This window comes from Rhynchophorus ferrugineus, unplaced genomic scaffold, assembly GCF_030347505.1.
Source record: "Rhynchophorus ferrugineus isolate W39M unplaced genomic scaffold, kcgeb_rfMv2 rfM7, whole genome shotgun sequence".
NCBI classification, from domain to species: Eukaryota; Metazoa; Arthropoda; class Insecta; order Coleoptera; family Curculionidae; genus Rhynchophorus; species Rhynchophorus ferrugineus.
Genome location: NW_027472586.1, coordinates 14365429 through 14392780, shown reverse-complemented (window position 1 = coordinate 14392780; position 27352 = coordinate 14365429). Strand labels below are relative to the sequence as shown.

Genomic DNA, 27352 nt, shown 5'->3' with positions numbered 1-27352 from the left:
ACAATTTTGGTCGGCCACAAAATGAAATATTTTTTAAACGTAGAATGGTATATATAATCTTTGATTTTCTTATTAGAACGCTAGACGTGAATTAATCACACTCTGTATATAGTGTTGATTTATAAAAATCGAGAAATAATAATAACATCCAGCCTAAAAATTTATAAAAAGTAACCAAAGACAAATTTTTAATTTGCAATGTTGCCAGTTCTTGCACATGATACGTATGTTTCAAAAATATAATATAAATAGTATAAATTATCTTAAATTCCTTGAATCAAATTCGTTGACTATCAAGTTTTAATTTAAATAAGTTTATCGTTATAATGTTCATCTTTTAAAATATAATAAAAGTAATATGAAGAACTTTTTATAAATATATTTAACTTTAAGAGAAAAAAGAGATTTTTTATTGTTTAAATATTACATTGTTACTAGTCGTTTCCGACTAACCTACAATTTGTCTTTATGATAATTTAAATCTAGGTATATAACTAGGAGGACACATCGGTCTTATCTCAGTCTCTGGTGAAATAATGTTATACATGTCCCTGTTGTATTTTTTATTATAAGCACCTCACTACGCGACACTACACAAGATCAAATGGTTTGATTCTTTTGAGTCTGTATCCTGTTCTGGTGGTATCCAAAAGTTGCAATACTTCAATATTCTGATGAGAATGGAGTATTTCCTCATGCCTCCTTGCAATTCTCTTGATTTCTTGGCTGACTGTGGGTATCTGAAGGTCTCGATGTAGGTAGTCAGTCCAGTAACATAGTATTTAGGTGCGCCCACAATACTTTTCAGGACTTTGTTATGAAAAATTTGTATTTTGTTTACGTTACTCTCTGCAGAACATCTTCATAATTGAACTCCGTATGTCCATATAGGTTTCAGTATTTGCTTATATAATAGCAATTTATTATTTATTGATAATTGTTATTTTTTTTTCAATTAGCCAGTACATTTTCCTATATTTCAATTCCAGTTCTTTTCTTTTTTTCTTTATATGATTTTTCATGCGAAGTTTTGCATTAAGATTCATTCCGAGATATTTAGCGTTGTTGCCATATGGAATGATAATACTATTTAATGTTATTGGTGCTTGTTAATTGTAGTTAGTTTCGTTAATTTTTATTTTCCAAGCTAGTGTCCAATTATTTATATTGTCACTTGCCTGTTGCAACTTTTTTGTGGCTGTTTCACAATTGTCTCCAACAGCTATAATCGCAGTATCATCGGCAAATGTAGCCATTGTAATATTCTCCGTTTGTGGTATGTCACAAGTGTAGAGTAGATAAAGAATTGACCACAGTACACTTCCTTGTGGTACACCTGCTTTAGCTTCGTTTATTGTAGAGTTCAATTAGAGCTTCTTTTTGTTTAACTCTAAAGATTGCTGCTGTAATGTACGATGTTAGTAACTGTGTGTTTTAGTGGGTTCTTTTGGTAACATTTTCTGTAGTTTATGAACAAGGCCTTCATGCCAAACCTTATCGAAGGCGGGTTCTACATCTAAGAATATGGCTAAGCATACTTTTTTACTTTCGTAAGCAAAAGAGAAAATAAAACAATATGTAAGATAACAAATATAATGTCTTTATCAATATATAAAAACACAGGCATCCATTTGCCTTTACGCTCAATAATATATCTAATATCTCTCAATAATCTATCTAAGTAGTGGCAAATTCTAGATGGTCACAGCCAAACAGCATATAAACCCCTCTCTCAATTTATTTAATACAAGTAGAATGCAATTCAAATTCATATGTATTAAGTCCGTGTGTAGAATCTGCACATATACAACATGGCAACACTGTTTAAATATTTCATATTGCATAACAACACACATCCTGTATTTTTGACCTGATATACCCATGCTTCAACATTTGTAGCGTCACTTTTATGCTTTGTACCGGTTGTAATTCAATTGGTTTGCTTGCTGGATATTATATAAATCTTTGCAAGTCATTATATCTAGTTTTTCCAAAATGCCACTGCTTAACTTATCTCGGATTTCATGCAATATAGGATCTACTGGAATTTCAGCAGCTACTTTGGCTACAATCATACTTTTATCTGATTTTAATAGAAACTAGTGATCGTACTGTGGTCGAAATTCCACCTCAATGTATTAAATTAATCATGTTTTTCTCATAATAGAGTAAAAGGACTATTTTAAAAATAATATGTTACTAAAATTTGTTTTCACAGTATTTTCAATATAAGATCAGGAATATATTTGATACACAACATTAAATAAAATAATAAATGTCTGTATATTAAAACATAAAAAAATTTTAAATTGTATTTAATTACATCTACTTTCCATTAACTTTAAATAATTAGCAAAGTATTAATAAGTGCAACAGGTCAATTGTAAAGTCCACGACCTACCATCGTAAATCATATATTTTGGCATAATTAGTTTTTTTATTCAACATAATTCCCTTCAAGGGTGATATACTGATTATAACGACCTTCCAACTTTTGATACCATTTTTGTAGTACGATTTATACTTTGCTTCAAAATAGGCCTCAGTTTCGATCACCTCTTCATTCGATGATAATTTCTTCCCAACGAATATTCTTTTGAGATTTGAAAACAGGAAATTGTCACTGGGGGCCAAATCTGGAGAATACAGTGGATGGGGAAGCAATTCGAAACCCAATTCGTGGATTTTGACACGGTGTATTGTCTTGGTGAAGCAGCACTTTCTTTTTCTTCAAATGTGGCTGTTTTTCGGCGATTTGGTCTTCAAACGATCCAATAACGCCATGTAATAGTCGCTGTTGATAGTCCTTCCTGCAAGGTAGTAGTATGAAAATTATTCGCATACCAATCCCAAAATAAAGACGCCATAACCTGGCCAGCCGACTGTTGCGTTTTTCCACGCTTTGGAGCGGGTTCATCGTGTGGAGTCCACTCGGATGATTGTCGATTGGACTTCGGAGTGAAATGATGGAGCCACGTTTCATCCATTCTCACATATCGACGCAAAAACTCGGGTTTATTACGCTTGATCATGTTCAAACACTGCTCCGAATCATCAACTCTTCGTTGTTTTTGACAAAAGTGAGCTCGCGCGGCAACCACTTTTAAAAGAGCTTTCTCATACCCAAATATTCGTGAATGATATGATGTACACGTTCCGTTGATATCTTTAAAGTGTCTGCTATTTCATTTAATTTCAATTTACGGTCATTCAAAATCATTTGTGGATTTTTTAATGTTTTCGTCGGTAACAACCTCTTTTGGGCGTTCACTGCGTTCACCGTCTTCAGTGTTCATTTCACCACGTCTAAACTTAGCATACCAATCCTTGATAGTTAATTTTCCTGGGGCAGTGACCGGAACTCGGCATCAAGCCAAGTTTTTCCTTCAACTGAATTTTTTCCCTTCAAAAAGCAATATTTATCAACATACAAAATTCCTTTTTATCCATTTTTTTCACAATAACAAAAGTTGCTTCACTCAAAATGCTATGCAACTAATGATCCGACAGCTGTCAAATTTATACACGTATCTTTTGAGGGTTAGGGCTAACTAAAAAACATATGGATTTAATTCAGGTAGCGCCATCTATGTGTCAAGCAGGGGACTTTTCAATTAACCTGTTATCTAGAATAAGATTTAGATTATAAGTTGTACAGCAGATCACTTACTGAAGTGATCTTCTACATGTCATGTGTAACGGAAATCATATAATAATACTTATTGCCCACGGGAGATTGTTGACGTTCTAAGAGACTAATAAAAAAAGATTCATTATTTGTATTGTTTTCCAAATTTTTAAACAGTTCGTCTTCTATGAATTCATTATCATTAGTGGCTAAAACTTCTTCAACATCTGTTGACTGGAGATTTTCAAAACCTTCTCCTCTCATGTACCTCAACCTCTCACGTTTTTAATGCATAACTTGTAAAATGTTAGTTACTTCAACTTCTTTGTCCGACAATGCTGAGATATCGATAACAACTTCCGGTCATAGGTCTTTCCAGCATGCATTCATAGTTGATGGTCTTAACTCACTCCCGGAATCTTTGACAATGGCCATGCAATGAGCAATATTAAACTGTTTCCAGCTTTCGGTAACAGTCAACGAAGGATCTACTTGCATGCATTGTAAGATACGATTGAAAGTGCGCCTTAGTTAATATGGTTTAAATGTTGCTATTATACCCTGATCTAATGGTTGCAGAAGCGAAGTTGCGTTGGGAAGTGAAAATTGTATTTTCACATTGGGTTCAATTAAATTTAAACTCTCCGGATGTCCGGGCGCATTTTTAATTATAGTAGTACCTTAAATGGTAGTGATTTTGAGGACAAATACTGTTTAACACTAGACATAAAGCATTTATAGTAAACCAGTCTGTAAATAACGTCATTGCTGTTAAATATATGACTTGTCTTGATACAAGAGCCAGTATAGAAAGGAGGAAGAAAAGTTAGTAGAGGGCGCTGTGACTTGTATCGAGTGGGTATAAATTACCAGGGATCAAAATGAAGTTTATCTTTTGTTCCAAGGCCATGAGTGGTGTATTAATTCCGTCCCGTCCCGAATCGTAAGTGATTCGTAATTCGTAGTAATTCGTAGTTTGGAAGGTCAACCACGTGCACTACAAGGATCAGTGAAGCCCTAGTAACGGGGGATCCAACAGAATTATCAGTAGGATAGAAGAAAACATTGTAGTCAATGTAGTAAATAGTGGTGCAGTGGTTAAGAGTTTAGAAAGTCAACCATGTGTAAGTTGCAGGGACAAGAGAAGTATTGGAAACTAGGAACAAGGGGTTGAACAGAATTACAGGTAGAATGAAAAGCTATCGAATCCAATGAAGAAGAATTTTTAATTTGTAAGGATGGAGAATAAAGTTATTTTGAGTTTAGTTACAAAATATTAGAATTTTGATATAAATATCAATTCTGTTGGTGAAGAAGATAGATAAACCTTGTTCTATGTACGTAGAAGCTAGAGACAAGAACAAGTGCAATCGAAGAGTTAATTTATTCAGATATTTATAAGCTAATAAACCCAATATCTGAAGATGGAGGAAGATATTTATAAATGAAAAAATAGATCTAGATATTTATATCAGGAAATCGGAGGATTTAATTTTGAAACGAGAAACTATAAATTTAATTGAGCATTGTATGGATTGAGAAATTCACCTAAAGGTTGGAACATGAAATGAGATAATGTTCATCTCGTTATATTCATTGATGGCTCGTTATTAAAAGGACGGGAAGAGTAAATAGTGGATTTAATGGAAAGTCTTTATGAAGAAGAATAGTTTATTGGAATGGAAAGAGAGAAAATACTAGAGATTAAAGATTCATCAAAAACATATAATTTGACTGCTTGAGGAATTCTAGGGTACTAGAATATATAGAAGATTAAAAGGCATATAAGTTTCGTTAGTTACAAAATCACATCTAAACAGACCAATTTGGTAAGCCAATGGAAGTAAACTTCAATATGGATAATAGTGAAGAAATAATTAAAGATATACCGTTTAGAAAATATATAGAGACCAATATAAGGTGAGCAGATAAAATTCCAAAGAAGAATCTGTGAGTAAACCGATGCAGATAATTTTGCAAGAGAAAGGAAATTAGACGACCATGAGATATATGTCGCCTATTGTCTGCTTATTTCAACAGAGAAGACACCAACAGCTGAAGCTTTATCCGAAGGCATAGAAGAAAGCCCTAAACAAAAATATTCAAGGTATGATAAAGACGAACAGCACTTAGACAGTTCTGAGTTATATTAAAAAGATTCTGATTTCGAGTTGGAAATGGAGTGATAATGATTTTGATAGTAATGGAAATAACAAAATACAAAATTAACCTAAAAATGACTTATAACCACAACTGTGGTAAACAACAAGGCGTATATAGAAAAGGACGTGTGGTTGTGAAAATTTTCAGGCTAGATTAGAACAAGTGCGCATGTGCAGTTCAAGCCAATCGAAACTTGTATAGGCATGGATGTCTAGGTTTTTTACTGTCGTCTCTGTTTACTGTACATCCTGGAGAATGTGCGAGCTACGACGTCGGGTTGTTTTTCCCGACGCCACCGCAGCCGAGGAAAGTAAAAAGAGCCGGCAAGCCGAATCGCCCACCCGTAAAATCGAAAGTAAAAGTGGATACGGTTTCGGTACGACGGTAGGTAGGGGTACCGTTCGCGGCGGCCGTCCGTCCAAAGCGTTCCCAAGTTGTTCACCTTGACTTCTCGAGATGGCTGCTGCCGCCGGTGGCTGACTTCATTACTGTTACGGCGGCGATTCTCGGTGCAGCCAGCAAAATGGTATTCTAGTTCGTTCCCGGCCGTAGTATTGCTCGCGCGCCACTTCTTCTGGCGGCCTTCCGTTATTCGTCCGCTCGCTTTCTAGAAAAATGCTAATAACCGTACTATTGAATTCATCTCGGGTACGAAACAAAAGAACATGAATGTTAAGTCCACCTAGACTTTCACAATACGCCGTTTCCTGGTTACCGCGCCGCTTCGTGAAAAAGGAACGCGTTCCCAGTGGTTCACGGTCCGAGAAGTCCGAATCTCGCCCGCGATGGCTTCGATGAACGAGCGTCGGATACGCGACGTACGCGATATCTGGACGATGGGGTCCAGGGAGGCGACGGACAAGGACGCCGGCAGGAACGCGGCGGTTCCCGATCCCGCGCCCGACACCCGCACCAGGCACAAGTACAAGACGCTCGAGCGCCACCTCAGCATGAAGAAGACGATCCGGAAGAAGATGATGCGCGACCTGCGGGAGATCGGCGACGGCACCACCGATCAGCAGGACGAGTCCCAGCACGCCGCCTTCCTGGAACAGATCAAGAACGACCAGCCGCCTCCTGAGAGCGTGGAGAAACCCAGCCTGTGGAGACGGCTGACCAAGGGCTGGGGACACTAGGCGCAGGTCGCGACAGGTTTCGTGTTCAGTTCCCTCGGGGGTGGATGGTGATTAACCGTGGGGGAAAGGGGGGTCGGATATCGAGAATCGTCCAGTCGGTCGGTCGCGCAAGTAAAAGGAAAAAAACCTTGAGCGGTTTCGATCAACGCAAAAACCCAATTAGTGTGCATCGATTGCAATATTGGTTAAATAATTCGACTTAATTTAACGGAATTATCGTAAAAACCAACAATCGTTGCCTTACGCCGAGTCGGATGACAAGCTCCAATAATTTTTCGTTTTTTTTTCCTTCTTTCGTATCGCGATATCGAATAAAACGCCGTGGCCTTGAAGGATCGGTAATCCTATTTCGATTAACGACTCCAAAACGATACGGGGTATTATTCTGGCACGGTACCAATCGGCAATCTTCTCGATCGCGCTCCTTTCTGCGTTTTTCTCGATACGTTCAGAATAAAAGGCGAAACAACATCGCCGGCTCAATATTCAGAAGAACCGTTGTTTCGGGTTCATTTTTTGCCGATACTAAACAAAAAAAATATCGCGACCTTGACTAAATCGCCCAAAACATCAAGACTCGTATTCCGTATTCGGGGCCCTTACCCGGCGTTCTCGTAAGACATTCGAAAGTAGCGATTGTTTCTAGGATCGAAGACGCCTCGTCACAAACAATAGAAAAAATGTAAGGCGATTTTTATTCCGTCAAAATCATTCAGAAGAATGCCACAACCTTGGACTACTCTTAATACCATTATTAGTACCCCGGCCGGTACACAGTTTTATTATCAAAAACTCGAACAACAATACAGTACAACGTTCAATCGCACTGACATTGTCAGCGTCAAATTAATTCGATCGCCCGTTGACTAATCCCCTCGAGAAATGACCGAGAAACTCGTGTCAAAACAGCAGCAACATAAACTACTATTAGTCATCGGTTGTATTTTTTTATAATTCCAAATTAACATTGCAAATCGCTCGGTATACCTGACAAGTTTACGTCATATACGGAACAACGGGTCGCTCTATCGCAGGCGACTCGATCGAGAGAAAATCGTCCTAACTGAATTTCTCCGTCCGCGGTGCAAGTAACATTATCTTTCTAGTCTTTCGATCGAATTTATTGCCCAAAAAATCAGAACCAACACACCGGTAGCATACAAACAAACCAACGCGATACGGATTCTCGCCACATACTTGTCAATATCGCCTTTATTTACTCTTATTTCTGACGGAGGCCGTCATCCGGACCTGGCCCACTAGACGGACCGGACGATTCCGCGGCACCCTCGGGGAAAAACGACGGACCGTCTCGATATCAATTGTTGCCCGACAACAAACTAGTTCGTGATATTTGGTAGCTTTTGTTTTTGTTTATTGTAACTAAGTGCATTTCTACGTAGCTCTAAGTTACTGTTGCCTGTTCCTAATATCGATATACTACTTATTTAGCTTTCTAGACGTAAGCCGATGTAAAAGTAAAGTGTACCCGAACATTAAGTGATTTAATTTTACTCACATCCGTACTTACTAGTTGCTTTTGTGTTTTATCTCTCACATATTATTATTATTAACTATAAAAATTTATGTTTTTGTGTTTATTATAGCTAGTTAGATTTATAATACGTTACTGTTTCACGGATATTATTATTATTATTATTCTGTTTAATTTATAGTGATATAGTTGAATTTTGTAATATTATTTAGTTGTATTATTGTATTTGTATCGATTAAGTTATAAATTGAAATTGTTACAATAAATAGTTATTTAAAAGGTTATATTTTTTTCCAATAACCGCTTTGTTATGGAAGGTCGTGTGCAAGAAAGTAATTGCAGTATTTCAACGCCAAGCTTAACATCGATTATTGTTTTGTCGTTTTTTTGGTCAAGTTTTCTCCTGTATTTTTTGAGTCGTTCTGTTGATATTTAATTGGGTCATGCGACTTCATCAAAGTTTTTTTTTGATTCGATAATAGATTAGCACACGCCCTGCACTTTTGTCGAAGGTTTCTGTGATCACTTTGCGCAATTGTGGATAATTTTCTTCTTCAATTTACAGATGGCTTGTTAGCCTGGATCTGTAGCTTGGAATAACCTCATTAAAAATCAAGTTGTATTCAGGTGGTATGATCGATGGGGTCAATTTTCAATAAATGAGTTATTTCATCCGCCGAATAACAAGTAGTGCCAACGTGTTATAACCGTGTGCCAACCATCGCAATATCTAGCACCTGCAACTGTTACTGCTTAACCAGTCAAATCTTCGAAGAACTAAGGTCCAAGAATGTCTTTAGTCAAAAATTCGCATCAAACAGTGAGACTTGGCGAGAGTGTATAACTTTTGACAATCACATGAGAGTTCTCTGAGCCATCGCCATAGAGCTAACAAGATGAAAGTGAGCTATATTTGAGCAAACCATTCATAGTATCTTGTTTTGACTTAGAATCGTAACGATAAGACAATGCAGAAGATCCTTTATAAAGTTTTGTCCCATTGTGAACGGGTTGTTGGATCATTAAAATGTGTATCAATATAAATGTAATCATCATCAAGCAATCAAGATGAAATTCATCTATCGTTGAGCAAACCATTCATAGTCTCTGGTATTGTATTAGAATCGTGTCGATAAGATAATGCACAAGGTTCTTTATAGAGTAGCACTAGATGTCTTTTTGTTCCATTGTGAACGGGTTGTTGGACCATTAAAATTTGTATGTTCATGTTCTTATGAAAGAGGAAGCATTAAAAGAATGCCTTCAATCCAAAAACCCACATCAAATACTGACAATGAAATGTGTGAACAGTGAAAATGTTTTGTTTAGTGCTCCATTTTTACTGTGAGTTGTCAAACTATTTTTTTTTGTTCCATGCAATGTATTTGACCTTTGTGTCAGAAAAATCTGAAAAAGAATAAAGGAAGGTAAAAACTCGTTATCATTTTCAGAAAATTTCGTTCTATTGTAACAAATATCGAATACTGCTCATTCTATTACATCCTTTAGATCTGTATTAAAGAGCTATGATTGATGTGATTCTTAGATGGCAAGAGAAAGCGAAATTGTCGTGAAGAATGGACACAATCAAACGCTAGGCGGTTATCGATGGAAACCACTAGTGGAAAGACAGAGAATATTTGATCGCGCCAGATTATCTGTGTTCGAACCTTTGGTATTTCTTAAGATTGCGATAGATGTGTTCTTTTTCTGAAACTGACTAAAAAATTCTGGAGTAAAATCATAACATTATTGTGCAAACAGCGAAAATACTTTCCTGACAACCCAGAAATTACATAATCGACTTGCCCCGTCACCCAATCCCCCCACCCCCGACCCGCTATTATTTAAAATAATCTACTTTTTCGGTTCTTCGAAAAAACGGATCGCAATATTTTATGAATAACCAACTTATCCGCAATTGTAAACATACGGAACCAATCTCGATCGATTGGCCACGGTTCGAATTGGTTCGATGTGGTCGCGAACAAACAAAAACAGAACCGTTCTCAGTCGCGGACAGTCTGCCTGTGGGCGTTCTAAAAATCTCGCGACTCCCTCACGATATTACCTAATGAAAAGCGAGGCTGCCGTTTTTATAAAAGCTGTTGACCTACAAGAGCGGATTGGTCAGAGCCGATTCTCGGTAATCTACCGGTCGGATCTGTTATGGTTGTTGTTTGTTTGCCGTTGATTCGAGAACAACTGAGACGCAGAGTGTGATTTCTGCGGCTGGCGATCAGATGATTATTTCTCGTGTCGTTCGATCATGAGTTATGTAATCGATATATGTCGATTATGGCAACATAGATCGTACATCAATTGGCCTATTCTTTTATCTCTTGGCAAATAACTGTTCAATTGAAAAGTCCCCGACCTACCACAGTAAAACGCATTTTTTGGCAAAATTAGTCTTTTTTATTCAACATAATTCCCTGCAAAGGTGATACACTGATTATAGCCACCCTCCAACTTTTCGATACCATTTTTGAAGTACGATTTGTTCTTTGCTTCAAAATAGGTCTCAGTTTCGGCGATCACCTCTTCATTCGACGAAAATTTCTTCCCAGTGAGCATTTTTTTCAGATCTGAGAACAGGAAATAGTCGCTGGGGGCCAGATCTGGAGAATACGATGAATGAGGAAGCAATTCGAAGCCCCATTCATGGATTTGGTGAAGCAGCACCTTCTTTTTCTTCAAATGCGGCCGTTTTTCGGCGATTTCGTCCTTCAAACGGTCCAATAACGCTATGTAATAGTCGCCGTTGATGGCCCTTCCTTTTTCAAGGTAGTCAATGAAAATTATTCCATGCGCATCCCAAAATACAGACGCCATCCAGACTGCCAGCCGACTGTTGCGTTTTTCCACGTTTTGGAGCGGGTTCATCGTGTGCAGTCCACTCGGCTGATTGTCGATTGGACTTGCTTGGAGTGAAATGATGGAGCCATGTTTCATCCAATGTCACATATCAACGCAAAAACTTGGGTTTATTACACTTGATCAAAAGTGAGCTCGCACGGCACCCACTTTGCACAGAGGTTCCTCATACCCAAATATTCGTGAATGATATGATGTACACGTTCAGTTAATATCTTTAGAGTATCTGTTATTTCATTCAAATTCAATTTACGGTCATTCAAAATTATTTTGTGGATTTTTGTAATGTTTTCGTCGATAGCAACCCCTTTTGGGCTCATTTCACCAGGTCTAAATTTAGCATACCAATCCTTGATGGTTGATTTTCCTGGGGCAGTATCCCGAAAAATAGGCATCAAGCCAATTTTTTACTTCAACTGTATTTTTTTCCTTCAAAAAGTAACATTTTATCAATACGCGAAATTTCTTTTTATCCATTTTTTTCACAATAATCTAAAAAAATACTCAAATATGATAAATAAACATTGAAATTTTTTTAAATAGTAATTATTTATTTAAAAAATTATTGAATAAAATGAAATCATAAAAATAATTTCTATATGCCGTTTTATTTTTATAAAAACACCATATTTAAATAAATTTACATATTTGAACAATTAACAACAACTCCAAGAACCACATAAATAAACATTACCATAAAAAAGACCAACATCATTTAAATCAAACCTAGCCAATATAGTTAAAACCAAACGAAAAAGCCACGACTATATATGAAAGCACTAACATTTTCTTAAAAATCTCCAAATATTATCCCTATTCTTGGTCCACAAACCTCATTAATGAATTGACTACCTTGAGCTTTCGATTAACATATTGTACATTTACTAGCCTAAAACGAATGGATAAGAGTTCTTTTAAGCTGAAGGAAATCTCCAGTCAATACATCATTATATTTACAAAACAATAATTTATATACTTATACTCTTATATAATAATGCATTGTATTTTCCTTGTCATTGATAGTTTTATATTTTGTTTATTGGATCCAGGTCTACTTTTGTTAGCTAATTTAATTATTTCAGTGTATCACTGTGCACTGCTCTTATACTTTAGCAAAATGCTGTCTAATTTCTATTTCACTGAATTTTACATTCTTCGACTTTTACTCTCAAAAATTTCTAGATGGGCATATGTTGATATCTATTCCAGGTCGTTGAAAATGATAAAATTCCCATTAGAAAAAAAAATTGACGCTATTTGGATTTTATAACTTTTAAAAACTTAACCTTACATTCTGCACCTACCATTGTTCTTCCATATTTTAAAACCACTGTATGTTAGACCACCAAGAATAACACAACTATTTAATTATTATTACTATAGAATTATTAATGTAACACAAAATTTAAATATTCTAGATTTTTTTGTGGTTTTGATCTGATCGACCTGTAAAAGAATAGACCGCCATTAGAAAAGGAAGACCATAGAGTTTCATATAGTTTATTCTTTTCTGTGGTTTATTCTATGCAGGAGAATGCGCATGCGCCAAATCCGGGGATGTTGCGGAGCAATGTATCCTTATGTTTTCCAATCAAGGCGCCGGCCTTTGTATCCAAAAAGTGTAAATCTCAGCATTTCGATTAGCAAAATTCATCAGGTGCCCTCTACGTACTTAGTCAGAAACGCTATTCTGTGTTTTCTTACATTCGGCCATCCTGAAGTCGGTTCTGTCCTCAGAACTGTAAAAACATAAAGTATAGTCCGTTCAATAAAACAGTGCACTCACGTCATCTGAATTGATGACGTCAAAACATCGCAATGTTGCCGCATAAAATCTGAGTTTTAGTTCATTTTGACTTTGACATACAACAAAATTCAATAAAATAACTAAACAAAAATACTGTTATCAAATCTAATTTATTTTAACATTATAGTACATCTAATACATGTATCATCGAAGGACTTAAAACTACAATTAATTATACAGTTATAATAGTTTGTAGGTTAGGGCATTTATAGTTACATTGAACTTTTTTCCACACCCCCTATGAATTGTAGTTCTGGGCGCATTTTTTTATGTAGTGGTAGTCCCTGGAGGCGCAATCCACCTAATTAACAATTGTATATACAAGTAATATATTTTACTTTTATTAGACAACATTAAAGAATTATCAGACCTTTTATGCTTGTTGTTGTTGCTGTTTCCTTCGGTACAGTTTTTCCTTGTAAAGTTATTTTGAGTATCACTGTATTTCTCCTTAGTTTGTTCTGTTACTACCTGTATACATCTTTTTTGATAAAACTACATTTAATCAATGTATTCTCCATATCTGCAAAACAGTTAGTATTCTTTCTCTCCTCACACATTTTAACCAAATGCTCATATATATTCTGAACAGTTACACACACATTTGTGCACATAAATCTTTCATACTCTACAAAAAGATTTCCTACAGTTATCATATATTAATTATATACTCACCTTTACTTGTTTCCACTCTCATCACCCTGTCTTGAAATTTATCAGCATTGAATCATATTCCCATATTCAGAAAGTTTCAAGTGAATAACTAAGCTGTTAATTTCCAAACTATCTAATATTTGTTCACAATTCCATTGTTTGTTAATTTATTCTTCAATGTGTCTGATTGAGTTCATTCAAACTGAAGGTGTTATTAACCATTCATGTTTCCAGCATGAATAACAATATATCTGCAATGAATTATTAATAAATATTATAACTGTTATTAATAAAACCTTATGAATCGTTATTCCATAGTTTACCTTTTCTCATTAACTTTTGTCGCCTTAATACTATTTTTATTACAATCTTGTCATGACTGACCTTTGGGTATATTGCTTGATTTTAGTATATGCTTTTACAAATTCTATTATTTTAAAAGCAGTGTCTGGAAGCTCTAGAACCTCTTCGTGGGCTTTCTTTACATCATTTAAATCCTACAGTGTACCCAACAGTGTATGAAGAGATGTTCTGTATCCCTCAAAGAGTTGCACATCTTCAAGCTTTCTATGGATACTTTTCAGACCAGAATTTCCTCTGAAATAATTGAATTAAATTATGTTTACATTGGAAAAACTACTCATACTTTCATGCATTTCATATGTTTGATCTCTGATAGAGCTAACATCAAACTGATCTTAATTCGTCACTCGCTTCGTACGTGGACGGTCTCTTTTCGGTAAAAAATATTTCGTGATCGTGCCGTACTAATATTCAGTGCAACTGCAACACGCTAAAAATATTTGCAATAAAAACTGCAGCTACTTAATAGTTACCAGTAAAAATGCTTACCTCTCTAACGAATTTTACTGGCGTTCAATCAGAGTACTAACATGTCAATTGAAAAGTCCCTGGCCTGCTACATAGATGGCGCTACTAGAATTAAATCCATGTTTTTTTAGTTAGCCCTAACCCTCGAAAGATGCGTATATAAATTTGACAGCTGTCGGATCATTAGTTTGTCAATTATTGCATTTTGAGTGAAGCAACTTTTGTTATTATGAAAAAAATTGATAAAAAGGAATTTCGCGTGTTGATAAAATATTACTTTTTGAAGGGAAAAAATACAGTTGAAGCAAAAATTTGACTTGATGCCTAGTTTGCGGACATTGCCCTAGGAAAATCAACCGTCAAGGATTGGTATGCTAAGTTTAGACGTGGTGAAATGAGCACCAAAGACGGTGAACGCAGTGGACGCCCAAAAGAGGTTGTTAGCGACGAAAACATCTAAAAATCCAGAAAATGATTTTGAATGGCCGTAAATTGAAATTGAATGAAATAGCAGACACTCTAAAGATATCAACTGAACGTGTAACAATCTACATATCATTCACGAATATTTGGGTATGAGAATGCTCTGTGCAAAGTGGGTGCTGTGTGAGCTCATTTTTGACCAAAAACAATGACGAGTTGATGAATCGGAGCAGTGTTTGAAGATGATCAAACGCAATAAACCCAAGTTTTTGCATCGATGTGTGACAATGGATGAAACATGGTTCCACCATTTCACTCCAAAGTCCAATCGACAGTTATCCGAGTGGACTGCATACGATGAACCCAAGGAAGGACCATCAACAGCGACTATTACATAGCGTTATTGGACCGTTTAAAGAGACGAAATAGCCGAAAAATTGCCGCATTTAAAGAAAAAGAAAGTGCTTCTACACCAAGATAATGCCCCGTGTCACAAGTCAGTGAAAACGATGACAAAAATCTATGAATTGGGCCTGGAATTGCTGCCTTATCCACAGTATTCTCCAGATCTGGCCCCCAGCGACTATTTCCTGTTCTCAAATCTTAAAAGAATGCTCGCTGGGGAGATATTTTGGTCGAATGAAGAGGTGATGGCCGAAACTGACGCCTATTTTGAAGCAAAGAACAAATCGTACTACAAAAAGGGTATCGAAAAGTTGGATAGTCGCTATAATCAGTGTATCACCCTTGAAGGGAATTATGTTGAATAAAAAATAATAATTTTGCCAAAAATATGTGGTTTACTATGGTAGGTCGGATACTTTTCAATTGGCCTGTTACTAAGTACCGATCTGAAGTTTATCAAAACAAGCAGAGTATTAAAACAACTTTTGCCCGTAGTTATTATAATTAATATTTTGAAGAATCTTGCAGACGTTTGACAACCGTACGATTTTTGCTGGCTGATTCCGATACATGTTCGAACGTGTCATACAGCATTGTGTCTCTTTTTAACTAGACTAAAATGAGAAGGAAAATATTGTCTGATTCTGAAACGAATCTACAAATTACGGCAGGCAATAATACATCAAACATTTTGATGACGTGAGTTCGCTGTTATTCTGAACAGACTATATATCGATTTTTTAGATTATCAAAACGTATCGATTATACCCAATACTAACCTTTTCCCGCCGCAGACGCACAATGCGACGATGGCGCCGTCAGGGTTGAGCCTGTCGCTGGCGATGACATCATCCGGTCGAATCACCGGTCCAATAAAGCGGGGTTGTCCAAGTCGAAACTTGTTTGATACAAAACTAGTTCGTGACTGATACGTACACTGTCACTTTTTATGTTGAGGATACAGATCCAAAATAAATAACGTTTTTGATATTTTTATGCTTCAACGTTTTATTATTTACCGAAATTAAAACGAAGCCATAAAATTCCCACCACTGAGGTGGCCTTGCTTTCTTTAGATCATATTTCAATGAATCGACCAAATATTTTAATGGACAAGGTTTGGGCAACTTCACCATTATATTTAAATGGTACATTTTTTTATTTGTTAATATATTACTACTAATAGTTGCCGACTAACATACACTTGTAAGGCTAAATTTAAATCCAGGTCGTAAAATAAGAATTACATTTAAATAGAACAATTTAAAATCTTAATGTTATTAAATATACAAAATAAAGGGCAAAATAAATAAAGCAAATTCTAAACGTGCGAGATTTTGATGTCGACGTGGTTGGTGTTAGAAATGAAAACGTACTGGAGCAACCAATTTTCACTGTCAAGGGTGAGCTTAAAAGTACATATGGCAGTTAATAGTACGGGTAATTAATTGTGCTGTTGGTGTTACGAATCACTTATGATTTGGGACGGGATGAAACTATTACCATCACTTATGGCTTTGGAACAAGAGAGAAACTTTTATACCATTTTTGAACAGTCCTAAGACAAACTACAACGCCCTTTACTTGTTGTTCTTTTCTACATACTAGGAATTTGCTCTTGTAACAACATGAATGATATATTCAACACCTAACAACTAACCTAATTAACATTATAAACACAGATTAGTACAAAAATACATTTAAATTATGGAAACAAATATATATATATATATATATATATATATATATATATATATATATATAACATAAACCCTCAACGAATAAATCAGCAGAATTATCTGAAAAACAAACATAATGAACCTTTTTCTTTAGATATAATTCTGTCTTTAAACACTCATAGAAATTTGCAAAACAACAGTACTTTTAATGCCAATTATTTAGTTTGTTGTTGCTACCAAACCTACACATATGTATTTGCTTTGGAAGGAATTTAGTCCAAGCCACTAGGTTGCCTTTATAAAATAGTATGAATCCATTAAATCTTTTTCTAGTTGGTCACAACACCAGTCGAAATCCACTATAGCCTTACATTAGTCCATGGTCTTTTGGTACCTTTTGGGTTTTCTTTTTTCCAGCTTTCCATTGACATATTCAGATATCTTCCATCAGTGTTTAATGGATCTTCGATCTCCACTATTTCCATTCCAAGAAAGCATTCCACTTCTGTTATATTTCATAAAGACTTTCCGTTATGTCCGCTATTTGCTCTTCGTGTTCTTTTATAAATACATCAGCACTGAATATTACCGAATAATTACTACCTTTTTGTGGACAAGCTATAGTCATAATGTGATCTCTCAAACCGTAACTTGTTCGTCACCTCATTGAATCTTATGTGCCAAAATTTTGGTGAATTTCTTACATACTGCTTAGTCCAAACAATGCTTGATTTAATTGTTGGTATCTTGTTTCAGTATGTTTATCTAATAGGTAAATTGAAAAGTCACCTTATACATAGATGGCGCTACTGGAATTAAATCCATGTGTTTTTTAGTTAGCCATAAGCGTCAAAAAATGCGTGTATAATTTTGACAGCTGTCGTTTAAGAGAAGCAACTTTTGTTATTGTGAAAAAATGGATAAAAAGGAATTTTGCGTATTTTTGATAAAATATTACTTTTTGAAGAGAAAAATACAGTTGAAGCAAAAACTTGCCTTGATGCCGAGTTTCCGGACACTGCCCCAGGAAAATTAACCAATAACGCTATGTAATAGTCGCTGTTAATGGTCCCTCCTTTTTCAAGGTAGTCAATGAAAATTATTCCATGCGCATCCCAAAATACAGACGCCATAACCTTGACAGCCGACTGTTGCGTTTTCCCACGCTTTGGAGCGGGATCATCGTGTGCGGTCCACTCGGATAACTTCACCGTCTTCGATGCTTATTTCACCACGTCTAAACTTTACTAAACTAGCATACCAATTGTTGATGGTTGATTTTCCTCGGGCAGTGTCCGGAAACTGGGCATTAAGCCAAGTTTTTGTGTCAACTGTATGTTTTCACTTCAAAAAGCAATATTTTATCAACACGCTAAATTCCTTTTTATCAATTTTTTTCACAATAACAAAAGTTGCTTCACTCAAAATGCTATAATTTACAAAATAATGATCCGACAGCTACCAAATTTATACACGCACCTTTTGAGGGTTAGGGCTAACTAAAAACATATGGATTTAATTCTAGTAGCGCCATCTATGTGTCAGGCCGGGTACTTTTCAATTGACCTGTTGCATGATTTAAGAGAAAATAATATCGAGAAATTTATATTTTCAAATAAAACTCGCTTTTACACAATTTGTCTCTGCAGTGACTACGTACTTATCTCGGAAGACAACTGGCCCTTACTTAAGCTCTAATAAAATAAAAATTAGTAGTACTTTTCAGTGTTTTTACTATTTAGTGCATTTCGCTACATATACACGTATAGAAATATGACCATTTTCATTCTTACCTTTATTATAATCATCAAATAAGTTCTGTTTCCATATTATTTAACATAAAAATATACCCATTGCTCCACAGCAATCTACAAAATTAGTATTATAAAATGATAATATTTTACTAATAATTCATATTTTATACAGTTATTTTCACATTATCTCAACAAAATGTAAATATAAAATTAACCTAAAAATTACTTCTAACCACAACTCTCATAAACAACAAGGCGCATATCGAAAGGATGCGTAGTTGTGAAATCTGTCACGCTAGATTAGAACAAACGCGCATGTGCAGTTTAGGCCAATCAACACTTTTTGTCGAGTCGTTTTACTGTCGTCTCACGATGCTTAAGTTCAGAAAACCAAAATAACAATGAATATCTGAATTAATTGATACGAGCTTATGCACCTAAACATAACATGGTGAAACTCACACGATTAAAATTGCAACTTTTATATCAGTTTGTATTTATAATAAAAGCTTCATTACCATATTAAAAATGATGACCCTTATGGTAGGGACAAACTAAAAATAGATCTGATATATTTATATATTTTTCCAAGAAATTATTGATAGTTGGATATGAGAGTATCGAACTTATTAGATGAAAATTAAAATATTGGCATCAAAAATTCTTCGTGTGCGGGTTCCTAGTAATCTATAACCAACAAAAAAAGGAAACTCAACCTACAGAGGTGTCGCTGTCGTATAAAATAGGAATACAGAAAATATATCGATTTTTTTAAAATCCATATTTTGGGCCGATATATCGATATTTCAGATATATTTTAAGTATCGATAGTTGTAAATGAGAGTATCGAACTTTTAGTTGGAAATTAAAATATCGATATTAAAAATTTCGGATTTTCGAAGGAGTATCGAATTTTTGTTTTGGGTTTCCTCCACGATCGTCAAGTGAATTTTGCGTGGAAAAGACTGGAGCGGAAAAAGTTCATTATGGAAACCTAGTGTTTCCTAAGGAGAGTATCGAACATTGATTTTCATATTCTTGCCTTCCCTAGCCGTCAAATGAATTTTGCGGGGAAAAAAATGGTTGGAGTGATACTGTTAAAAATAAGTATCGACATTTTTTGTTTGTTGATACATCGATATATTTTTTTAATATCAAAGACGATATATCGATTTTTTTCTACGAGGTCGACATCCCTACCTTATGGGAATAACAATTGATCCTGAAGTCAAAGTAAAAGTTCGATATTCTTCAAAAAAATTTCCAATTGGAACTTAATTTTAAAGGTTTAGTGTATTTTGGTCGTAACTCGTAGCGAACTATGCTTTGTGAGATACTTATAGATCTTCAAAAACCATATTTCAATTATATCCCATATTTTTACAATAACATCTAGTGTTGGTGAAGGTTTTGGACGTCCATTAGGCTTCAAGGCTTGTACGACTATTTTGAAATAAACTAGCCCACTTACAAACCATTGTTCTTGAAGAAGCAGATTAACCTTTACTCTTTACCATTTCAGTATATATTTCCATAACCTTAGAAAGAATTTAATCACTGTACAATGTTCGGTATTTTCGATTCTTAAAAATACACCTACACGTCAATCAAAGATACATAAACTGGCAGACCCAAATGAAAGTTTGACCAATGTTTTTGTGAAATATGAGATATTACAATGGTATCATAAGTTCACTCGCGCATACTTTTATCGCCCAAATAAACCACCAGCCAAAATCCTTTTCCAAAAAAAAATTGTTTCAACCGTTATCCTGTATAGAAATTTCAGCGATATATGCCCAATAAACTCGATATAAACGGTTATGAACATTAACCGATTCCTTAATTTTAATTAAAAATATTTGAGTCATATTTTTCAAGATAACACATGAAGAAATTTACAGTTGAGGCTCATCGAATGTTCTACAATGTTGATGGTGACAGTGCTATTTGTGAAATAACATTTTATCAGTGGTTTCAACGCTTCACAAACGATGATTTTTGTATTATAAGATAAAGAATGTAGTAGAAGATTAAAAATGTTAATCTTCTACTTCAATGGGGCTTCCTAAATTATCGAAATTGCCACACTTGAGGTTCATCCGTCATATGATTATCGAAAAAATAAATACATCCACAATGTGTCACTATTTGGTGGGAATTTTAGGCTGGTCATCAGTAACTGTCATTTGTGGTTGATATAGAGACAATGACAACCGAGTTCTTTCTATCTAAAATGGATTGTATTGTGAGAACATACTTCTATAAGATGGTGACTCATGCTACACAGCCCGTGAACAATTTAACAACTAATCATATGAAACGTCTCACCTTTCGATGATCAGAATCATTTCAACCTTCTAGATCAAGTAATTTAACACCGCTTGATATTTATGATGTTATTATAATTTTAAAAACACTATAAGCCCAAAGTAGTAATGTGTAATAAATACCATATGAGTGTAACATGGAAATATCTCTTTAATATTCAAGAATAAAACCTTCCATATCCTACAAGGAAAGTTTGACACCAAATATATGTTAATGTCTAGAGAGCTTGTGTTGCCAAGTAAAACGCCCACCAAAAATAAGCTAGCAAATGGCCCACCCTATTTTGCCTTTTTTATCAAAAATCGTTTTACACTATAAATATCTAAATTATATGACCATAGAAAGAAATAGAAAAAATACAAGCTTTACAATATTAAGTTGACTTTGACTTTTTATTGATTAATACCACTTATTTAAACCAAAAAAAATTACCAAAAATAGATCACTAATTATATAGATTCTAAACGAATAATGCGTTTATAATAAACAACGTTACGTTTATATATTATGAACTGGGTGTAATGTAGCCAAATATTGTCGTCAAAACAAGGAATAATTCTTGTTACCCCCTGCGACATAACTCTAAAACAGAAACGAAATTTATTTACTTGAACTAGAAAACAAAATACTAAATCCGGATTGCTGGGTTGGCCTTGTTTTTTCTTTAATTGCGATATAACATTTGACGACGACGAAACGACACCGAAATTACAAGGCAAGCGGGCAACTCGCATATATTTTTCGTGGTTTTGCACGTGGTTAATACTCGAGAAAAATATATCTGGATGCAATTCCACGGCTAAATCCTGTCGACTGGTCACATATATGTACCCAAAATTTCTCATGGCAAATACAGAACGATAAAAAAGGGTATAATGTTTTTTTTATCATATTACGTCTTTGGGTTATAAATAATCGCGCTAATTATTACGAAAAAAAAAACGATACCGAAAAACACCTGAAACTGAGGGGTTAATGATACATTAAAGATATTGATTAGTATTAAATAAATAATTTATTGTTAAAAATTGCAAATAACAACAATACATTAAGACCGTGAAATAAATAATTGGGTAAAAAGTGTACATGTATACGCTTTTCTTATTTGTGCGCTCTCGAGCTAATTAACTAACAAAAAATAGTTATAAAAAGATAAACAAAAAATGGCGAAGAAATACAAACCGTAGCTTCACCCTTGATGCTTTCCGTGTAATGATACATTTTGTGCGAACCAATCCCAAACATAACAACTGGCCAATAAGTTAAATGAGAATAATTCCTTCATTGGTTAATTTCCAATACCTTCTAGGCCCAACAATATGATAGTTAAGAGCCAAACTGTTCGGTTTCATTTTCGATGGGTTTGAAGGAATAATTTCCACGGCCGTCAAGTTGGAGGACGTACTCGTGATGCTGCCACAGAGACTTTCTGTGTGATACTGTCAACAAGGTAATGCCTACATCTCTGCAATATCGATACATGCTACCCTCTACGTCCACAGACACGGCACTGGTGCACTCGTCGAGAATAGCGAACTGGGGCTTGTGATAGAAAAGCCTAGCCATAGCGATTCGTTGTTTCTCTCCGCCCGAGAGTACATCCAACCAATCGGCGATGGCATCTAAACCACCTTCCCTATCTAATAAATAACCCAGCTGAACTCGATTTAGATGTTCGATGAGTTTCTGGTCTGTGGCGCCACGTCTGGCTGCCTCACTCGCACTATGAGGATAAGTTAATTGATCTCGCAAACATCCCAAAGTCATATAGGGCTTTTGTGGTATATAGAATAGTTTTCCTCGTGGGGGCTTCGTTAGGACTCCGCCGAACAAGGGCCACAGTTCTCCCAAAATACGGAACAATGACGATTTCCCTGCACCATTCGGTCCACAAACCAGCACGTTCATGCCTGACGTGATTTCAAACGTGAGTTCTGGAATAAGCACGTCTCCATTAGGGGTCACCAGAGGCACCTTATCAAACTTGATAATATTGTTTTGGAAAATCAATTTCCCACCATTCGGTTTCAGATTCTCCGCGCCGGAAAGCATCGTTCTCTCATACCTCCCCTCGTTGAGTTCCGTCAAGACAGTCTTCAGCTGTGTTACTCTAGCGGTAAAACCTGCCAGCCTCGTCAGGTCTCGACCCGCCAGCACTAATCGCCCAATAGCTTCAGCCAATTTCAACAACATTCGGCCGTATGTATAGTACAGACGAGATCTTTCACCATGACTCTCTTTAGAAATTCTCCCCGATATAAAAGGCAACGACACCGCCCAAAAACCTACGATACTAGCGAAATACTTGGCGACCAGATTATCAGTAATACCCATGATCACCTTGAAGCCCAGAAACTTAATCAGATGACTCTGCAGCTTCTTGTAGCTGGCCAATAAGGTAGCCTTCTCTCTCTGGTTACCGTTATAGAACGCAATCTCTTCCGAATGAATTATTAGTCTGGAATTAATATGACGAAACTCCCCTTCTAGTTTCTGTTCTCCTGCCGTTAATCGTGCTGTTGGTTTGCGTAGATGAGTCAGTAACAGCCCTGATACAAACAGATAACTCATCATCAAAGCCGGCGTTCCTCCACCCATCGATGTCGATAATTTGTACACGTAAATGCCAATATCTAATAGAGGCTTAGCGGTATTACAATATAAATCGGTGATCGCTTCACAGAATTTATCGATGTCGGTAGTGAGAAGTTGGTCTGGATTCGCTATTCGGTTGTCCAAGTTGGATATCCTGTAGTATGTGTAATTTTTTAGATATTCGTCGTAAAATCTGCGAGTTAAATTCGTTCTGAGACGAATTTTTAGATCTCCAATTGAATATTTTAGCAAATTATTTACTAGAGCTACCACAGGTAAGGTGAGGAAGAATTTGAGAAGACGCTGATGGAAAAGATGTCTGTCCATGGATATAATAGCACTGGAAACAATTAAAAATTCATCATTCTGCATGAATTATTAAAACATAGTCATAATTTTGAAATATTTAGTATGCAATTTAAATTATTGTTTAAATTTATTCTATTAACTTGTTTTTTTCAATTGTATATAATTATTGGTAATAAAAAGTGATAAAATTTTAACAATTCACAGAAATAAAACGCACCTTTCAATCTTTGTTCCTTGATTGATCATCCATAGATCACATATAGATCTAGCAACCAAACTGCCAGCAATCAAAAAAAATATACCACATTCTTTTGATGTCCATCCAGGCACAATTATTTTTAATAGCTGTTTTAACTCAATGAATAATTTTCTATCTACCTGTACCTTCGTCTTGGTTTCCTTTTTTTCAGTTATTAAATATTTTAGTTCCTCCTCCACATCATTTTTGAGTTTTTTTCTAAAAGATTCCAAAATATTATGTATGAGTTCATAAGAAAAATATATTTCTTACCTGTTGACCTTCAGTTTTTTCTGCTTTTTATAAGATAATATTAATAAACTGGCTGTTAACGCTGCTGCCCCAGCTAGGGCATTATTCTTAGTCAAAAACTTGCTATAGTTTGGGGCCATTTTTATGAGTATATCACAGAAACACAAAACTTGTTTAATGACTATGCATACCGAAACAATACTGGTAGAATCTTAAACTTTGACCATAAGAATGTTAATCAAATACTGTCCTTTGATCAACTGAAATTTTACACACACTCCAACAGTTGTGTATAACTGATAAAAAGAGAGGTAAATACAGCAAAATGTTACGTCACAGCAAATGAAAGTGTTTAAGATTTCTCCTTTTCATAAATCAAAACTTATGTTAATGCATCGCGAGATTCATTTAGATTGGTTACTTCTTTTATGATGAATGTCACAATACCCCTAAATCAATCTATATATTTCTTAATTATAGAATAATAAAAAATTAATTATTATAGTTAACAAAAATATAAATTATCATACAAATTCAACAATTTTAGCTAACCTCTCTTAAGTCAACACCTAATCTCCGGTTAAAAACAGAAACTTTTTGACAATATACTGTTTATCTTTTTCACTTTTACCCATATTTCATATTAAAGGCTTATTCACAAGAAATAATTGTTAAATATATTTTTTGATTGATTCATTGAACATTATTAAAATTTTAATAATATCTATTAACATCTAGTTTCACTGATAATAACTATATGCATGATATAATTCGTCTTAAAGCAAATAAAATCTTTAGGGGAATTAATTTTTAGTGTGAATTGAGTGAATATAACCTCTTCTTTTCATGAATATCTTTGTTTTGTTTCCATATTAACGGATGCCGCTTGGTCGATAATTTGGTACCGTTTTTCTAACAAAATGAAGGTTGAAGAAGTTAAAAGTACTGTAAAAACGCAAAGAATAAGCGCCCATAGCCATATTAAAGGTTTAGGTTTGGATGAAATTGGATTTGCTATTCAACAAGCAGCTGGTTTGGTTGGTCAAGAACAAGCTAGAGAGGTTAGACTTCCAGCTAATTTAATTTAAGATTTCTAACTACAACTAGTATATAATTTTCAGGCTGCTGGAGTAGTAGTAGATATGATTCGAAGTAAGAAAATGGCTGGAAGAGCGGTACTTTTAGCAGGTCCACCTGGAACAGGCAAAACAGCGATAGCTTTAGCTATAGCACAGGAATTAGGGAACAAAGTAAACATGACATGATAAAATATCATTATAATATATACACAAATATGTTTATCTAGGTTCCTTTTTGTCCTATGGTTGGATCTGAAGTATATAGCACAGAAATTAAGAAAACTGAAGTCCTTATGGAAAATTTTCGTAGAGCTATTGGTCTTCGGATTCGTGAAACCAAGGAAGTTTATGAAGGAGAAGTAAGTGAACTGACCCCAGTAGAAACAGAAAACCCAGCTGGAGGATATGGAAAGACTGTTAGCCATGTTGTAATTGGTCTTCGTACAGCAAAAGGTAGCAAACAGTTAAAACTTGACCCCAGTATCTATGAAGCTCTTCAGAAAGAAAAGGTAGAAGTAGGTGATGTCATCTACATTGAAGCTACAAGTGGAGCTGTTAAGCGCCAAGGAAGATCTGATGCTTATGCAACTGAATTTGACTTGGAAGCTGAGGAGTATGTACCATTACCAAAAGGTGATGTACACAAGAAAAAGGAAGTCGTACAGGTTAGGGTAAAAAGTACTTTCATGGAAAAGAGTATTATCAACATTTTTGTTTTAGGATGTTACTTTACATGATTTGGATGCAGCTAATGCTAAGCCTCAAGGTGGGCAAGATGTACTTTCTATGATGGGACAGTTGTTAAAACCAAAGAAGACAGAAATTACTGACAAACTCAGAAAAGAAATCAATAAAATTGTTGACAAATATATAGATCAGGGAATAGCTGAACTTGTACCAGGAGTTCTATTCATTGATGAAGTTCATATGTTAGATATTGAAACATTTACATACTTACATAGGGCACTGGAGAGTGCTATTGCTCCAATAGTTATTTTTGCTACCAACAGGGGAAGGTGTGTTATTAGAGGTAACATGATTCATTCTCTTTCTGTGCAGAAACAGATACAATGTCTTATCGTTTGCAGGTACAGATGATATATATTCACCTCATGGAATACCATTAGATCTTCTTGATAGACTACTGATTATCAGAACAGTACCCTATGGCAGACCTGACATGGAGCAAATTTTAAAACTAAGGGCAAAAACAGAAGGATTGGAAATTGACGAGGAGGCCATAGCTGCCTTAGGTGAAATTGGTGTTAAAGCCACGTTGAGGTAACACATAATAATAGTTTAATGTTTAGTATCTACTATATTTTCATTTATTTTTCAGATATGCCGTACAGTTATTGACTCCAGCCCATCTAACAGCAAAAATCAATGGTAGAAATAATATTATCCAGGCTGATATTGAGGAGATAGCCTCGCTTTTCCTAGACGCAAAACAATCTGCCAAAATCTTATCAGAAAACAAAGAAAAGTTCATGAATTAGGCATATTTGCACACTTTCTTGTATAATTTTGTTTGTTAGGTTATGTAAAGTATGCTTTAATAAAGTTTTTTTATGAATGAGATCTATTAATATTGCCATGTAAAATGCCCTTTTTGTTATTTTACGGTGTATTAGTAAAGTATATATCTGAAAATAAATTACCACAGTTATAATTTTGTGAAAATTAAAGAAATTGT

At 35.2% G+C, this 27352-nt stretch overlaps 3 protein-coding genes and 2 long non-coding RNA genes across 5 annotated transcripts; 2 read left to right on the top strand and 3 right to left on the bottom strand.

Moving 5' to 3' along the window:
* The first annotated feature begins 6222 nt into the window (after positions 1–6222).
* Positions 6223–8702, top strand: LOC143200024 (uncharacterized). Its single transcript, XM_076410261.1, has one exon. It carries the CDS (start codon positions 6577–6579, stop codon positions 6925–6927), a length of 351 nt encoding a protein of 116 aa, XP_076266376.1. The 5' UTR covers positions 6223–6576; the 3' UTR covers positions 6928–8702.
* A 4495-nt stretch (positions 8703–13197) lies between these two features.
* Positions 13198–13586, bottom strand: LOC143199969 (uncharacterized). Its single transcript, XR_013006593.1, has 2 exons — positions 13477–13586; positions 13198–13407 (listed from the first exon to the last, which is right to left on the bottom strand). It is a non-coding gene; the product is annotated as an uncharacterized LOC143199969 (long non-coding RNA).
* A 5106-nt stretch (positions 13587–18692) lies between these two features.
* Positions 18693–19133, bottom strand: LOC143199970 (uncharacterized). Its single transcript, XR_013006594.1, has 3 exons — positions 19023–19133; positions 18892–18966; positions 18693–18792 (listed from the first exon to the last, which is right to left on the bottom strand). It is a non-coding gene; the product is annotated as an uncharacterized LOC143199970 (long non-coding RNA).
* A 3046-nt stretch (positions 19134–22179) lies between these two features.
* Positions 22180–25340, bottom strand: Pmp70 (ATP binding cassette subfamily D member Pmp70). Its single transcript, XM_076410163.1, has 3 exons — positions 24599–25340; positions 24305–24544; positions 22180–24118 (listed from the first exon to the last, which is right to left on the bottom strand). Exons 1-3 carry the CDS (start codon positions 24715–24717, stop codon positions 22510–22512), a joined length of 1968 nt encoding a protein of 655 aa, XP_076266278.1. The 5' UTR covers positions 24718–25340; the 3' UTR covers positions 22180–22509.
* Positions 25341–25430: 90 nt separating this feature from the next.
* Positions 25431–27232, top strand: pont (RuvB-like helicase pontin). The gene is made up of 6 exons (XM_076410167.1): positions 25431–25638; positions 25699–25827; positions 25884–26321; positions 26377–26686; positions 26745–26937; positions 26996–27232. The coding sequence occupies exons 1-6, from the start codon at positions 25498–25500 to the stop codon at positions 27153–27155; spliced, it is 1371 nt and encodes a 456-aa protein (XP_076266282.1). The 5' UTR covers positions 25431–25497; the 3' UTR covers positions 27156–27232.
* The last annotated feature ends 120 nt before the right edge of the window (positions 27233–27352 follow it).